The following is an 18,310-nucleotide window of genomic DNA, read 5'->3' on the forward strand; positions in this document are numbered from 1 at the left end:
ATCCACGTATCGGATCGGGACGCCGATATTGGCAAAAAAATGCGTATCGGCAAAGCATGTAAAATGCCGATCCAGACTGCCGATCCAGTTTTTAAAAAAAAAATCTGGTCCGTATTTTCCAGTTTCGTCGATTTAAACGATCCATTCCACTATTTTGCGCCAGTGTTTCCCTGTTTTGCATTTTTATTAAAACTTACAGTAATACATGCACCTTTAACTGTTTACGGTTTTACTGTTCACTGTGCAATTTCAGATTGCTATTCATAATATTGTCCAGTTTGTGTTTATCTCTTAATAAACAGGTAAGTTTGTTGTTACCAAGCATTGTGTTTTATTCAATCTCACCTAATTTAGCTGGCTAGATGTTATCAAGAGTACTAAAACCCTTTTCAACATGAGTCTTACAACTAAGGCTAAATACTTTAACTTAAACTTAAATACATGCTCGGATAGGCTGGTATCGGCCAGTATCGGTATCGGATCGGAAGTGCAAAAACCTGGATCGGGACATCTCTACTGGATACATATTTATTTTTGATTTTTCCTGCTTCACAGCAGCATGTTGAGCGAAACATACTCTAAATGTGCAGAGTCATCTTTGAGTGCACCATTGCACTTTTTTTTTTCAACAGTTTACAGAGGATCTTCCAGCAGTCCACACTTTCTCTGCTCTTTTTCTCATTGTCTTCTCCTTCTTTCCCATCGCGCGGCTTGACACATCTCATTGGCTATTGTGTCACGTGCAGCCTGGTCCCGGACGCTACGAATGCCTTTACCAAATTAACAAGAGAAGCGGCACAAGTAATGTTTAATAACTGTCGTCCGACAACGTGCAATAATTTATAAATGGTTTAAATCAGGTTGAGTCCGGATTAGCCAGCAGGTGGGTCCTGATGTGGACCCTTAATCAGTGACTTCTGCCATAAAGTGTATGTAGAGAAAAGCATGCAATTTATTTCTGATCAGGACTTTGTAGTTAAATCTCACTGAGAAACTAATGGATGCATTTGTTACTCCAAGGCCGGACTATAAGGGAGTCAACAAACTTCAGCTGATCCAAAATGCTGCAGCCAGAATTCTGATGATTATTAAAAAAACTGTTAAATTCAGAATAGAACCTAAATTTTCCTTTTCACATTTAAAGCCCAAAATAACCAATCTCCATCTGATATCAGAGATCCGATTGTTCCTCATGTTTGCCACTGCACTTTGCTTTACTGTGAAAAACTAGTTGTGCTCTCTATCATCCCTTTTGATTTGAACACTGGCTAAGAGCTTATCTGCTTTCTTTCAGACAGAGCTAGTTTACTTTTAACTTCACCGACATGGAAGGTTTTTATGAATCAGTGCTTTTAAGTTCCCTTTATGTGTCTGCTTCTGTCTCCTTAACCCCAGTCGGCCTCAGCAGAAGCCTGGTTCTGCTGGAGTCTTATTCTGCTTAAAAAATGCCTAACATCAATCGAATTACAGTAGCACCGATTTAAAACTCCAGCTGGCATTCAGTTATTTATGCTTTCTTGGGTTGAGTCAGAATGGCAAGACCATAATTAATATGTTTTATTTGAACCTTTTCATAAATAATGATAGAGTAGTATGGCTCATATGGGATGGATAAGGCTTTTCTTGCCATTCACCCAATCACTTTCACTAAGCTACACACATTCATGGCATCACAAGCAGGCTTGGAGATAAGGGACAAAAGAGGAAGCCAAAAACAAATCCACAATCTTCTGATTGGATAACTATCTGCTAAACCAAATACTGAAGCAGAAGTTTTATCAGTATTTTAAGCAGGTTTGGACCAGTTTTGAGAATCACACTCTGGATCATGCTAACTTAGCACTGGGAGAATGAAAGAGAAAGATTCCATGTAAACACAGGCAGAAATGCCCTATCTTTGCTTATAAGAAGCAGCAGTTTAAAAAGGAAATTTAAAAGACTGATTACTTGCGAAGCTCCTATCTCTGCAGAGACGAATGATAAGAACTGAATGTAAAAATAAGATTTAAGGAAAGATATCATTTCTCATAAAGAGCTTTAAAGTCCAACTAGGTGGGTTAAAACGGCTTACAAAAGCTCACATTCTCTTAGGTTCTGTCAGACGACCTCTATTACATGCTTTCCCATTCGCTTCCAGTGCTATAAACGGCACTAAATATTGGGCAATGAGGGACAGAAGAGAAAGGGGAAGTAGAGCTGTTCATAGGACTTACAGTAAGGCTGGGTAACTAAGTACTAGAACCAGAGAGAGCCCCTTACATCCCATCCTCCACTCAGACTTTACATTTAACTAAGTGATGTCACCGCCACTTTGCTGTGGGAGCCACAAAGAAAGCAGTGTTCTCAGACATGGCTAGGACCTTCAATCTGTTGGAACGTGTAGAGAGTCGCCGTTAACAAACAACATTTAAGGCACTGTTCAAAGCAGCATAAAATAAGAGATAAAAAAATGAAAACTGTTGAATAAAATGGTCTCGCAAACAGCAAAAAGGGCAGCTGTGTTTTTATCATCTCATTCCCGATTAAACAATCATGAACGTCTTATCGTTATGGTGAAGAACTCGCTGTTCAGATATTTAGTCTTCCCGGTGGACAGGAACTACTGTTAGTGATTACATTAACGTTAAAATCATGTCTGATTGCAGCTGCATGCTCTCAGTTCTACAATCCACACTGGATGGAAAAAAAAAATCCACCAGACGACTAAAGCGTTACATCTTTGTCTTCTTCTATATGGCTTGATTAAACATGTGACCTACTATGATCTATGTTCTAGAAGCGGATTTCTTTAAAAGCTTCTTAAATCTACAAAATTATTTTCATAGCGTTTAAATATGATAAATACAATAATTAAACTTCTACGGACAGTTTTTTGGGTTTTATTTCATAAGAGGAAGTATTACACTTCACACACGACAGGATAATTTGGTGACTAATCTCTCCTCCTTTGCCAAATTCAGAGTAAAATTATGCAAAAAATTACATTTTGATTATTAAAATGACTCAGTAACTTCATTTTTGCTGCACAACCTTTAACCCTTTATAGGGAACTATGTGAAATACTTAGAAAATCAAAACTTTTAAGCCAAAAGTGTAATTGGAATCCAGGACAAGACCTTATTACCTTTGTAACATTAAAAAAACAGTTTGTAAGGGTATGCAAGTGATCAAAAACGGTGACTTGCCGGGTTTAAGACCATCACTACATCAAACTAATTATCCAACAGCCAATGAGGTTTCTGCATACGTTACCAGACATGTGGTTCACTGCAGGAGAGCACACCGCTCCAGCTGCCTGTGGTTTTAAGGGTGCCATCCCCAGATGGCAAATTTTCGCTCCTTCCTCGAATATTTCGAAGGATTTAAATCAGTCCAATGTTTTATTCTTCACTAGCCCTGGGTGTTTTATCATGTTGTCAAGTATTGTTGGAACAAGCAACGGTAGGAAGTGGGATTTGACACCAATGTGCCTTATACTTTAATTTCCCCTTTGCTTTGGACTCTTATCATTTTTATCATATTTATCTTTAATATATTTTCCTTTTGCAGCCATGACCACTGAAGCTGCCTACAGTCCTTCACACCTTTTAGTTCTGAATTAAGTGTGCAACTGTAGCCACAGGAACATCAAGCTCCTTGGAAATGGTCCAACAGCCTTTACCTTTAACATGCTCGTCTCTAATCGTCTTCCTAATCTCCCGCAACATCTCTCTCTCTCTCCTTTGCTTCATGTGGTCCATTTTCAGTGTGATGAACGCCATAGTACGCTGGGCCTGACCAACTTTTAAGACAACTGTATTACTAATCATAATCTTAGTTTGCATCATGTCCATGTCCTCTATGTTTATTTTTAAACAACAATCTGAAAAAAAAATATTGGATTAAAAATATAATTCATTTAAATTTAAAACTAATAAATGAATTTAAAGGGAGAATTAAATGGTACATCTCAGGTGTTTAAAGAGTTGATGGCTGAAGGCAGGAAGGATCTTTTGTTTCAGGGCTGGTCTTTAGAAGCCCGGCTGAAGACACTTTTGTACTAATGAGAGGATGCTCAGGGTTTTCTGTGATGCCATTTATTTAATTTCATCTCCAGAGGTCCTAGAGCAGCTCCTAGAACAGAATTTGAGTTCTTTATCAGCTTGTTTAGCTTCTTTAAATCATTTAATCTGATGCTGTTACCCCAACAGAACTTAGTACAACACTGAAGGACCTAAACTTCCTCTTATATTCTGCTCTGTCCATTCACGTAGATGGCTTTCAGTCTGTTGTATAAGAATTAATTATACTCCTCCCACACATCTTCCATTGATGGCAACATTGTTTGAACTGTTCTTGTTTCTCCTGAAAGCTACATTCATCTAGTTGAGAGGCAAGCTACTTTCCATGCCATGCCACAAAGCGGTCCACCTGCTTCCTGTACTCAACCTTCTATTCATATCTGGTACAACGAGGGATGACCAATTACCGACAATTTTCTGCTTTTCATGAACAATACCGATTCTGATAATGATAAGTTAATATTCAATGTTATCTTTGCATCATCAGGGCTTTTGTGGTGGATACAGCTATGAAAAAAAAATTAGGTAGCTCTGGCTTATGTATAACAGAAAACAAGATGTTTTGGTTCTTGAAATGTTTATTTTTTTTCCTTGTCATCACACAAAACAGTGGTTTCTTGCTTTATTTAATAGCACCAAAAGTCTATTCAATTCAATAACAAAGAGCATCCCTAGAAAATTCATTATTGAACCAATCTATCATTTTACTGCAGAGGTATTTGTGAAGTCCAGTATTTTTCAGATATAAGATTATATGCACAAACAGTAACAGAAAATGTTCTGTTCCTCCAACATAACCACAGCAAAAGTCGAAGAAAAAAGGGCATCTTAAAATTTTTTTCAGAATCTGCAAAGGTATTTGTGGAACAAAGTGAAATATTTTCAAAGTTTAATTGGATGTATCAAGACACGCATATCAGCCTTGGTAACAAAAAATGTAAATGAAAGTGTATTCTCAAAAATTATGTGAATAATCAACAAAACGTTGCCTGGGTTAGGGTTAGCCATTAAGCTTAACATGCTAAACAGACTAACATCTGACGTCCATATGTCTGTGGTCAAACTTAGGTGCAGCCCTCTCTTGTTGATCAAGTTGTGGATGTGTTTAGCAACGACAGGCAGAGACATGTCCGAGTAAAAGCGATGACCCGGGATGGTGTAACGTGGCTCAAAGAGGCTACCAAGTTATGTAATCCTGGGTTCTCAACGACAGAAAAGGTCAGGTTGTGTAGTGCTATAAATTCCATTGTCGTTAAAGGTATAGGGGAGGATTTTTCACAAATTTTTGAAAAGACCTACCCTCTCCACTTTTAATAAACAAAAATGCACATGCACAAGCCCTCTGTTCTCCTCTTTTGAAAAGTTCTGTTTGCATTGCTCATACAAGCTTACAAAAGAAGATTTGCAATTTTTCCGCTATGTCAGACTCACCAGAGGTGTTATGCTGAAAAATACCAAAACTCTAAATTTTAACGCATCAATGCATAACAAATATGAAAACATTAAGAATATGTTTAAAAGTTTCCTTTTGTTCATATTTCAAAGGGGGGGGGGTATTTGTCGGCATAGGACGAGCATATAGGATGGCCTTACGTGAACATATCACCAGAATGATTGACACAAGAAAATGGATATCCTCCACTGTACTTTAATAGCTTTAGCTTCTGCTGCTTGTAAATTGCAATATGGACAAAAATCAAGTTCTTTGCAACTAAATTACCTTTGGTTAAATAGGGATTATATAAATGCAATTAATTGGCCAGCCCTAGATGCAACCAACAACATCAGAGTCATAGAAAAGAATAGAATAGAAAATCCCGTCATTGTCCCACAATGGGGAAATTCAAGTTCGATAAAAAGAACAATAGACATTTAAAATCCTCCTTCTAACATATAAAACCTTAAATGGACAAATCCATTTTATATCAGAGGTCTGATTGTTCCTTATGTTCCTAACAGAGCACTTTGAATTTCTAAAAGTAGAATGGAAGGCAGATCTTTTAGTTATCAGGCTCCTCTCCTGTGGAACCAACTACCAGTTTTAGTCCATGAGGCAGACACCCCGTCTACTTTTAAGGGTAGGCTTAAAACTTTCCTTTTGATTAAGTTTATAGTTACAGGGGCTGTGACTAACTGTACGTGCTCTCTTTCATCCTCTGACATGGAGCTGGCTTGTCTGCCTGGCTGTGTGTTTCCTGGATGGGGCCAGTGGAGCTTGTTGACAGGTGCCTTTTGTATCTCTGCTTCCGTCTCCATGAACCCCAGTCAGCCTCAGCAGATTGCCGCTGACACAGAGCCTGGTTCTGCTGGAGGTTTCTTCCTGTTAAAAAAGAGGTTTTTCCTCTTCACTGTCGCTACAACCATGCTTAGTGTGAGGTATTGCATTCGAGACAACAAGTTGATGCAATCAACTGGTTTTCAATTCAATTCAATTCAGTTTATTTCTGTAGCACCGAATTCACAATATATGTCATCTCAAGGCACTTTACAGTTCACCAGATCATACAGTCAAAATTTTCCTTCGATAGAAAACTGACTGAATTCGAGTTTATGATCCGGTTGAATTGTCTCTGTTAAGTGCCTTGAGATGATGTGTATTGTAAGTAGGCGCTAAATAAATAGACTGAATTGAAATTGCAGCAGACCTGCATAGCGCCTTTGCTGACTGTGAACATCGCAGCACGGGTCACAGAAGCGCATGTACTTCCTGCAGAGGATAAGAAGAGCCCACCTGCCCCCATCCATCCTCACCACCTTCTACAGAAGCACCATAGAGAGCATTCTAACCAGCTGTTTCACTATGTGGTGTGGAGGCTGCAGCACCTCAGACTGGAAGAAGATAAGGAGAGTGGTGAGAACAGCAGAGAAGATAATCGGGGCTCCTCTTCCCTCCATTAAAGACATTTCATCCCAGTGCTGCATGTCCCGAGCGCATATCATCAGCGACCCCCAACATCCCCACCATGGACTGTTCTCCCTGCTGCCCTCTGGGAAGAGGCTTCGCAGCATCCGCTGCAGGACCAGCAGGTTCTGCAACAGCTTTTCCCCCATTGCCATCAGACTGTTGAACTCATGAAACTCTAATCAAGCCTCGGCATCACACTTGAAACCATCATATTTGCACTACCAACGTGGCTGATTTTTTAATAATCCCTTTAAATAGCACACAACTCGATGTTCCACTGCAGTTTGCACCATATCTGTTTATTTATTTTGCACTGCACTGAACCTTTCCATTTCAATTTCATTTGCACCATGACTTTAAACTAGTTTTCCTTTTCTCCTACACTGTTTACATTCTGATCACTGCTGCACACTATAAATGGTAATGTTCATTTCACTGTTGAAAAGCTGTATGCATCAAAGTTTTTGTCCAAGTCTAGGTTTATAAATTAATTTTTGAAGAGCAAAAAAATTACATTTGAATCAGAAATGATGTTACAGCATCCATGGTTATTTTGGGGCAGCAGGATATTAAAACAATCACTATGCAAACTTAGGAGTCAGAGAAACAGCCTGAGACTTTTTTTAAATTATAGTTTACCGTTGAGAGGAAATAGCTGAGGGTTAGCAACACTATTTCATTAGTCTTGTCCTCAAAGAAGGTCTGGGTTCAGTCTTCATAAACAGAACAATAATCAGCAAAGCCAGAAAGTTTCTCCTTTTCAGAATAACCTCAATGCATCAAACATCAGCAACATTGCTTAGATATTAAATTTGATTTTCTATAGAAATCTTGCACTGAAAAAATCCCCAAAAACAAATAAAACACAATTCTTTCTATTGGAGGAGATTTATTTCAGTTTAAAAATAAATTAATGCGTTTCCACAAAGGGTGTTTCAACAACAAAATGCACTCATTGTCCAGATGAGTCAAGGCTCAGGTCCTTGCAGAACAGCCTCAGGAGGAAGTTCATGTGAGCAGAAGATGGGACCAGATGTCAGCTGACTGGAAACATTTTAGTGGGGAGAAAAACTACTGGAAACATTGACTAAACATCCCAGTCTGTCAAAGCTAAACTAAGACTGTAGTTTAAAAAAGGATTTAAAAATTCAAACATCTGAGGCTTAGTCTGAGCAGAGGCTAACAGACCTAAATATACGATGTCTAGCATAGATGTACAAACTTTATTCCTTTTTATGTTTAAACTGAAACATTCATTAGACGGATAAAAAAAAAAAAGGCATTTATAGAATGATAACAAATGTTTTAAATAAATTCAAATCCACTACTGAGTTTTACTGTGAAGATGTCAGGGATTTCCCAAAAACATTTTGTGACAAAATTTTACATCCCCAAGATGGATGTTGTTTTTGTTCTAGCATCCAATTAACAACTTGCTCTGTTTTAGGCTCCGCCTTTAAGAGTGGCTGCTGCTTCTTGAGTCTCAGTCCAATCAAGATCACCTGAAAACTATTACCCCATTTACACTACCCTTGAAAAACAGATCCATGCCGAGACCGGTTCGAGCTGGGATCAGTTAATTAGGCCGAGCTTGGTTCTGACGACCGTTTACACATCACGCTATCTCGGTTCCTTGACTCCTCGCCTCCTAGTGACGATCTGCGGTATAACTGCCAGTATTGAAGGAGGAAATTAAGCAGTTGGTGGCGGTAATGCACCAAAAGTTGTTTGCCAACCGCCATAAAACCCAAGAAGAAGAAGACAAAGAAGGAGGGAATCAAGCAAATCAAAATGGCCGCACCTGTCACATTCAGACAGTTATGCTTGATTATTATTGCTGACTTCGGTGTTTGCGGAGGGTCAGGCGAAGACGGCAACCTTTCGTGGATGTTTATAGTTGTTTATAGTTGTTGTTCTTCTTCTTGTTTTGTGTTGGTTGGCAAGCAACTTCCGGAGGGGCATTATCGCCAACTACTGGAATGGAGTGTGAATCCGGATGTGCAGCCAGACGGAGATGCTGCGTTCTGCTCATGCGCTCTTGTTATTAGAGAACTAAGCCAGGGAAAAAAACCGAGCCAATCCCACCTCTGGAACTGGTCTGCAGTTAGTGCGGTCCGGTTGTGTCTAGCTCGGTTCAGTTCAGTTTGCTTTCCATTTACACACGATAAATTTAGGGATGCACGATATAATCAGCCCCCTATCGGTATCGGCCTGTATCGGCCTTAAAACTGAATATCGGACATCGGCCACCCCACCGATATTTAACCCGATATTTGATCAGCTTCTGAGTTTCTAAAGTCTAAAAAAAAAAATAAAAATACTACTTCTTCTTCTTCCTCAAAAACTTTTTTACAGACTTAAAAACTTCTAAAGACGAGGGAAAAAATATTGATACATTAAAATATCCCAATATCTTCATATGCTGATATATTGCCATTTAAAAACACCATATCAATCTCTTTTACTAATGAAATATTGCTATATGTCATTGTTATGCTACGAAATCCCCCGAAAATTCACGAAATGTTACCATATTTTTATATGTTGATATATTGACGCGGTATCGATCTATTTTACTAACAAAATCTCACAAGAATTTGCAAAATATCACGAGAGTTTGTAACAAAACGATGAAATTTCACGAGATTTTGAAAGTAAAATAGATCGATACCGCGTTTTTAAAACGGGGAGAAACTCTACTGGAAACATTTACTAAGCAAATAAAAAAAATAATAAATAAAAATCAATTTGATATCAGCATATGAAAATATATTGGAGTATATTATTTTTCAAAGTGTCAGAAATGGATAACAAAACTGCTATTTTCAATGACTACTTATTTTTGTCCAGCTTTAACATCGGTATCTGTTATCGGCTACATGAGTTTTAAAATATCGGCATATCGGACATCGGCCAAAATTCCAATATCGTGCATCCCTAGATAAATTCTCTCAGTTACTGAGCTCGGACCGGTCTCGGCATGGTTTTTCAAGGGTAGTGTAAATGGGGTATATTTAAGGCATGTGAAGCAGTACTTCAGGGGCTCTGAGCCATTTGTCTGCCATACACCTCTGTGCTCATTGTAAAATCTAATGGGCTGTTAAGATTGCTACCATGTAAACCTGCTTGGGTGGTTTATGTAGGGGAGAGCTGCCTTTCTGTTTAACCCCAGTTTTCTCCTGTTTATGTGTTGGTTAAGTAGGTTATTTTGTAGGTTTTTATATTGTGGTTGCATATTGAGTTTGGTAAGTCCACTTTTCTTTTTCTTTAGGGTTGCTTTGTTTGTCATTTTGGCCTGGGCTCTCCCTGAAGCCTTTACCATCATTTATTCAAAAGAAATAAAACTTTTAAAATGCCCTTTTGACTCCTTCATTCACTGTCTAAATCGATGTTGGTCCCTTACACCCCCTAGACTCAGCCAGGGGACGTAACACCAAACAACACAGGATATAGTCCAGGGAACACAGCTGACTGGTTGAGTACGATGCCACCAGATTAGCGCTCTGATCTTTAGGCAGTTTCACTCATTCTTCTATGTAGAATCTCTAGCTCCATCAGTGCACAGCCATTTTTATACCTCTTCAGAGATCTTACAATCGGATTCAAGTCTGGACTCTTTGCAGATTATATCACATTATGGAGACTTGTGAACATATTTTGATTAAAAAGAAAAAAAGACTTTAAAAGACAATGACAAAATGTTGACAGTTGGGACTGTGCAACTCAGATGCGTTTAACCGGGAGTATTTAAAGGTTGGAACACATTTAAAACCAAAAAGAAGTCCAGAGAAGATGAAAAGAAACACACAGAAAAACCCTTTATTGTCCCAAAATGGAGAAATTGCTCATATTCGGATTAACTGTATAAATTAATTGCAATTCTTGAAGTTAGATGCTCGGTATCACTTAAAATCTAACCTGATTTTTTTCTTACTGAATCTCATTAATGGGTTTTTTTTTTTGTTTAATCAAGGTCAGCCTTTAGTGTGAGAACAGTCAGTAGCTTATTCACCTCTTACCTCACCCTGGTTATTGGCGCCTAAGTAGCAGAAGCCGTTTCCCTATGACTTTCAAGCACTTATAAAGTATTTAATAAAGCAGGACTTTGCTCTTTTAACTCGAGCAGTGAAGTTATACACTGAAAGAAACAGAGGAACCTTATACCACCTCAGTGGGAGCAACTCTAAATGCTGAATAAACAAAATGTCTGTGGAAGAGATTTATATTGAGAAACTAGCGGATCTTAGCTCACGTACACACTAGATATTACCCAAGCACCATCAGTAATGTGACACAGTGCACCATCAGCAGTTCGACATGACGAAGCACTGGTAGAGACTCCCATCTTTCACTGCAAACCCACAGAAAGAAAAAATCCAATCACTGAAACACTCCAAATCATTGCAGTCATTCAATCTTACTAATGGAACTGGAGCGGAAGAAGGACTGAAGAAACAGAAGGCGAACTGGGCTTTATTATGAACCACTGTCTGCCACTGGGGAGAACCACAGCAGAACGAACAAAACGTTCCCAATAAAGCAGGACTTCTAAAATACACACCTGTGGCTGATGTTCACAGCTGTTCTGAGTTGTTCTGGGTTTAAAAACATCTGGGGCTAAATCATAGGTCTCAACGTTAAAAATAACTGCCGTCCAGCAAACAATGAAGCGCTAGAAAGTAGAAATGAGCAACTCAGTAGAATTAGATTGAGAAGATGAGAATGTATTAATAATCCACCCAAATACTTTTCTATCCACAGTAGGACATGTTCTGCCCACTAACTGTAAATTCATTGTAGTCCTGTCTCTGTCGACATCATAAACTAGCATAAATTGATTTGGGCTGAAATAATTATTCAGATTGATCATGATTATTCTATTATTAAAATAATAATTTTGCTCTTTCACTCTAATTTGTCCTTTCCTTTTGAAATAATAATTTCCATAATAATCATCAACCAATAATAATTGACTGTTAACTGAAGTGTAATTCAATTCATTTCAGTTTATTTCTATAGCACCAATTCAGAACATGTCATCTAAAGGCACTTTACAGTTCACCAGATCATACAGCATACAAGTTTTCTATCTAAGAAAAACCAGTTGATTGCATCGACTCATTGACTCGACTGCAATCCCTCACACTAAGCATGGTTGTAGTGACAGTGGAGAGGAAAAACTACCTTTTAACAGCAAGAAACCTCCAGCAGAACCAGGCTCAGTTTGAGCGGCCATCTGCCGAGGCCGACTGGGGTTCAAGGAGACAGAAGCAGAGAATCAAAAAGCAACAGTAGAAGGCGGCCCCGTCCAGTAAACACACAGCCAGGCAGACGAGCTCCGGGCCAACGCCCATGTCAGAGGATGAAGAGAGCACATCCAGTGAGTCACAGTCTGAGAAACAGGACTACCCTGAAAAACAGGCCGATCTCCAACATCTATAAACAAGGGTGTTGATGGCAGCAACACAGCTGATATCACAGACTCTTAAACATGCCTTTAGCTCACAGAGCAACCCACCTTGAGCTGCAATTATACCGAAATTGTAAAAATAAAAAATTGTAAACATTTTGAGTTTTTTTCAAACCATTTAGTGGGTTCGGCTTACAGTGAGATGCACTCTACAGTCCAAAAAATATGGTATTTTGGTTAGTAGCAGCTATAATTTTCCAAACAAATTAACTTTTATCGCAGATGTAAAGATGGTGTGGCCATGAGTGGCAATATAAAAGGTATTCCAGAATTAGAGAACATTACAGCCTTCAGAATTTTTAAAACCCTTTATGTTTCATTTAGGATCCAATTTTGAGGGAATCTTAAATATCAGAACAATTGTGAAAAACAACTGTAATATATTTTTTAATATCTCTATCTAAAATCTGCAATATAAATACGCAGATAGAATCATTTTCTCCAGTATTTATTCAGCTCCAAAATTTCCCTCCAGCAATGCATATCAGGCAAAACTTTCCTGTCTTTAACTGCACATTTTTTATTTAATTGAATTGTACAATGGTTTTTTTATTTAGGTCGAAAGTTTATTTATCCCACTGGTTAAAAATTATTTGGTTAGCTGTACACATTCCTGTTGTTCATTATTATTTCCTGTCTATAGCATCTCTTTTTTAGAACCTTTCTAATTTTTCACACATACACAAAAAAAATATGATTGCTGCTGATTGCTGCTCATATCGGGACGATATTAGGATTGGTCAGTAATCAAAGCTGGACTGTCAGTATTGTATTGAAAATAATAAAGTTGTATTGATGCCTCTATTTCAGAGTTTCTTGTGAAAACAGAAATAATAAGATATCAAATATTTTAAATCAACTAAAAGCAAATCATTTTCACGAATGTTGTGCTTTTTTTTTTTTTTTTTTTTTGCATCCTGTAAATTAGACGTCTTCATTGCTCTCAGCAAATGATTTCTTCGCTGGAAGAGCTTTGCTGTATATAGTCAGAATACGCTGTATACACACTAAGGTCTCATCCAAATCCAAAATAGATAATAGGACTGGAAATAATCTGACTGAAACGGAGAGGCTGAGTGCACACCAGTCAGCCTGCCAGTCAATCACAGAATAACTCAGAGCCACAGGACAAACAATCCCCCATGCACACTCTACATGGAGCTGACGGAAACTAGTCAGCAGTCACGTTACTGGTCTGTGAGAGAAAGTCCTGAATCTCAGGAGAGAAGCCATGTTGACCTGAGAAAAACATGCAAACTCCACAAAGACAGACATGGCATTACAGGTGAGCACTAAGTTTACTTAGGACAGCGGATTAAAAGTAGCTGTTGTACCAATTCTGGCAAATTTACATTGATGCATTAAGCAGACATGTTAATAAATGCGTGTTGTCATAATTCAAGTAAAAAAATGCAAACATACATGCAAAACATGAATAAAATCAGTAGAATCCACAGATATTAACCTGTTTCTTTATCATTAGAGTAACGGATTTCTGCATAGTAGGTTTTAATTGTGATCAATCGTTTAGTGGAATGATTGTCGCCCATTTTTTTTTTTTTTTTTTTATGCTCTATGCAGAACTCCTCAAATGGAAATCTGTTACCGGTAGTTTCCCCTGGATTGAATTCCGTCAGGAATGTTCTTTAGCAACTGCGATGGACTGGCGACCTGTCCAGGGTGTACCCCGCCTCTCGCCCATTGACTGCTGGAGATAGGCACCAGCACCCCTCGCGACCCCACTCGGGGGGATTCTGCCTTTTTTTCTGACATCTGGGCTCCCTCCCCAGGCATATTTCAACACAAACAGTAGCTACACTGAATTTCTCAAAATTACACTGAAATTAGGTGGATTAACTGACCTTTACTGACCACAACAATTGCATTAAAACTGTTTTTAATCACTTGAATCTCCTTATTTTCACGTACAAGTGAGAGAAGTGCTGTAAAAACACAAACCCTGCGTCCTTCAGACTGTCACCAACTCCCCCTGAGAGCTTGCAAGCAGGTGAACAAATGAACTACCGCCCCGCCTGCAGACAGAGCACCAGCTTTGAAAGCAGGGGTGAAGTGACAAGGCTCAGGAGGATTACCAAACAGCTGATATGTCAAGCTGAACTGAACAGTGATGAGGAGTGTTTTTTTCTACCCAATAAAACAACTGCTTCACTGCCTTACCAGGGCTGCAGATCGATCAGAACAACATCTCTGGGTCAGTCTAGTGGTTTGTATTGACTCAAAAAATAAGTATACTTAATTAGCAACGACCCGAAGCACAAAGCTGTATCACACAAAAGAATAGTCAAAAGTTATACATTGTGATTTCTGGATTTTTTTTTTTTTCTTTTTAGATTATGTCTCTCACAGTGGAATGCATCTATAATGACAACTTCAGACCCATCCATAATTTCTAAGTGGGATAACCTGCAAAATAGCAAGTTGTTCAAATACTTATTTTCCTCATTCTTTTTTGTCTCTTTGCAAATTAAATCCACTTATTTTCTTAGAGGGGATATAAACCATCAGACTGACCCAGAGATGTTGCTCTGATCCAACTGCAGCTGTGGTAAGGCGTTGATACTGTAGTTATATTGGGTAGAAAAAAACAAGCCTGACCGTTTTCCTCACTAGCTCTAGCACAGAATACCCCCTAATCCACTATATCTATTCTGGATGTGAGCCAGAATGATTGACAATTAGAAGGATCACTGATATAGATGATTCACGCTGAAATAAAATAAAAAACATCATTTGGACTAAAAAGAAAGGTTATCTTAACGTTTTATATATGGTATCAAAGTAACAATATTTCAGAGAATTAAAGTTTGATGGTCTAGTTTAGGGCACCAGCAAATCAGTAACTCCGCCTCTGAATGGATCGGTAAGGAAGTTTTTGTCTCTGCCTGCTCTAGAAAACACTTTGTCTGCTTTTGTTGCCAAGAGTTAAAAATAAACATTTTTAGCTTAGAGGTAAATTACTTTTTTACATGGAACCAACCTGGTTTCAGTTGTTTTCCCGATTATAAATTAAAGCACTATCAATAACCATTCATTATGAAACATTTAAGCTCGAGTACAAACCAAAAGTTGAAGAAATCCCTAAGGGGAGCAGATATTTCATTAGAGATCTCTATATCGTTGATTGAGAAATCTCTCGGGAACATTACATCAACATTATAAAAAATAAACAACTGACAGATAAGACCAAGAAGCTTCTCTATTCTAACTTTAATCAATAACAACAATAGATCTAATAAACCATCACAAACACAGAGACAGATTTCCCTACCTGATTCACAAACCACTGATCCTGGCTTGAGCTCCAGCATCATCGTAACCATAGCGATGTCTGGGGTGTAGAGGATCTGGGTGCGGTGAGGTAGTGAGACGGTCCAAAGCTCCGGTGTGGGGTGCAGCACATGTACCCATCCGCCTTTACTACAGGTTACTTTAGAGCCGTAGCGCTGTCCAATAAGGTCAGAGGAATGGCGAATCGCTCCATAGCGGGTCTGGGTCTGAGCACCATGTTGTACCTTGACAGGCGTCACCGAGTTGTGGCCCAGGTGGACGATGGCAACGTCCCCATCTTTAATCAAATCTGAATATTCCACAAAGCTCATGCTAGGCAATAGGTCTGAAAGAGAGAGGTAAAACATGAGTTACACTAAATACTGTGGCTGTGCTTTGTGTAGTCTGGGAGGAAAATAGACCATACTGCCTCTATCAGACAAGCTTTCAGATATTTAAAACAATTTTTTTCTTATAGAAAGTGAATACTTTGAAAACTACTGATATTTTTTTTGTTGATTAAACTAAAACACAACTGAGCAAGTTTGGAAAAACAAACAAAATCAGCATGAAAAGCTTATAGTTACAGTTGTTAAGGTGCGCTATCTTTTATGTTATTATAGTCTTAGGCTGCTGGAGGACTTAGCAACCAATTTTTATCTTTCCACTTCATTCTATCTCTATTTTCCTAAATCAATATTATATGTCAGTTAAACCCTTAACTTTATGTTCTGTCCGATTGTTTTTGTCACATTAGATTAATGTGGTTTGGTGCTGTTTAGCTGTGACATCATCCTTGAAAGAAATATTAGCTTGGCTGCTGCCATCAGCGCTTCCATTAAAGATGATCGAGTTTGGTCTGTTTCCAGTGCTTTATTCAGTTTCTCTCCTAGACATAGCTATGGACTCTGCTTTTATTGTGACTAACTGTATGTACTCTGTTTGGTCCCCTTTGGCATTAAGACTGGCTCCTCTTAATGGTTTCCTTCATAGACAGAAGAAAAAAAAAAAGAAAAAAAAAAAACAGAAAATGAACTTAATCCCCCAAAACGCATTTCAACGTCATTGCAGCCCTGCCTTAAAGGACCAGCTAACATCGTTTCAGTGATTGCTCCAATAACACAGGTGTGGGTGGTGATGAGGACAGGGCTGGAGATCATTCTGTCAGGATTAAGTAAGAATGACACCACTGGACACTTTAAAAAGAGGCTGGTGCTTGGCATTATTTCTCTTCTCTGAACCATGGTTATCTCTAAAGAAACATGTGCAGTCATCATTGCACTGCACCAAAATGGCCTAACAGGAAAGAGAATTGCAGCTAGAAAGATTGCACCTCAGTCAACAATCTATCGCATCATCAAGAACCTCAAGGAGAGAGGTTCCATTGTTGCCAAAAAGGCTCCAGGACGCCCAAAAAAGACCAGCAAGTGCCAGGACAATCTCTTAAAAGTGTTTCAGCTGCAGGATCGGGCTACCAGCAGTGCAGAGCGTGCTCAGGAATGGCAGCAGGCAGGTGTGAGTGCATCTGCAATTCTGCATGCACTGTGAGGTGGAGACTATTGGAGCAAGGCCTGGTCTCAATGAGGGCAGCAAAGAAGCCATTTCTCTCCAGGAAAAACATCAGGGACAGACTGATATTCTGCAAAAGGTACAGGGGGTGGACTGCTGAGGACTGAGGTAAAGTCATTTTCTCTGATGAATCCCTTTTCCGATTGTTTAGGACATCTGGAAAACAGCTTGTTCAGAGAAAATGAGATGAGCGCTACCACCAGTCTTGTCTCATGCCAACTGTAAAGCATCTTGAAATCATTCATGTGTAGGGTTGCTTCTCAGCCAAGGGAGTCGGCTCTCTCACAGTCTTACCTAAAAACACAGCTATGAATAAAGAACGGTAAAAACAATATGAACCACCTTTCATCAAACTCGAAACCACGCCCACATTCCAAAGTGACAGCCGGAAGTCCCGCCTTAATTAAACCGGAAGTCCCGCCTTAATTAAACCGGAAGTCCCGCCTTAATTAATATAAAATTAATATAAAATTGATATAAAATTGATATAAAATTAATATAAAATTGATATAAAATTAATATAAAATTGAATTAAAAAACTAATAAAAAATGAATAATTAAAAAATTATTATAAAATTTATAAAAATGCATATAAAAAATTAACTATGTTATTTGAATAACGGTTATGATGATTAAATGATTATTTTTAATTATTTGTATTGATTTCTTATATAATCACTGTAAGCACGCCGTTTTAGCCTCTGCCTGAGCAGCTGTGTGATGAGTGCAGTCACTCACACTCACACAGTGCAGCCACCCCCCAACCCCCCTCGCTGCAGCTGCTGTAGCCCCCTCGCTGCAGCTGCTGTAGACCCCTCACTCTGCCCTGTGCCTATGTGGCCCTTTGCCTATGTGGCCCTCTGCCTCATAGGATTCTGCAAGACTATATATCTTTATACACGATAAATAATGATGTACATGTATATGTATCGGTCTATTAAAAGAAAAAATAAAATAAAAAAAAAAAAAAAAAAAACAAAAAAAAAACTAATGTCTAATTTTGTCCATTCATACGGT

At 38.6% G+C, this 18,310-nt stretch overlaps 1 protein-coding gene across 1 annotated transcript in view; it reads right to left on the minus strand.

The window, feature by feature from the left end:
* trmt61a (tRNA methyltransferase 61A) overlaps positions 1 to 16,073 on the minus strand; it is a 29,998-nt gene extending 13,925 nt beyond the window's left edge. Inside the window, exon 1 of the mRNA XM_038274359.1 lies at positions 15,726 to 16,073. Coding sequence (XP_038130287.1) covers positions 15,726 to 16,056 — 331 coding nt within the window. The 5' untranslated portion in view covers positions 16,057 to 16,073. The remainder of the gene's footprint in view (positions 1 to 15,725) is intronic.
* Positions 16,074 to 18,310: the final 2,237 nt, after the last annotated feature.

The sequence above is a fragment of the Cyprinodon tularosa genome, unplaced genomic scaffold (genome assembly GCF_016077235.1).
Source record: "Cyprinodon tularosa strain WSP-4 unplaced genomic scaffold, ASM1607723v1 ctg120, whole genome shotgun sequence".
Lineage (NCBI taxonomy): Eukaryota > Metazoa > Chordata > Actinopteri > Cyprinodontiformes > Cyprinodontidae > Cyprinodon > Cyprinodon tularosa.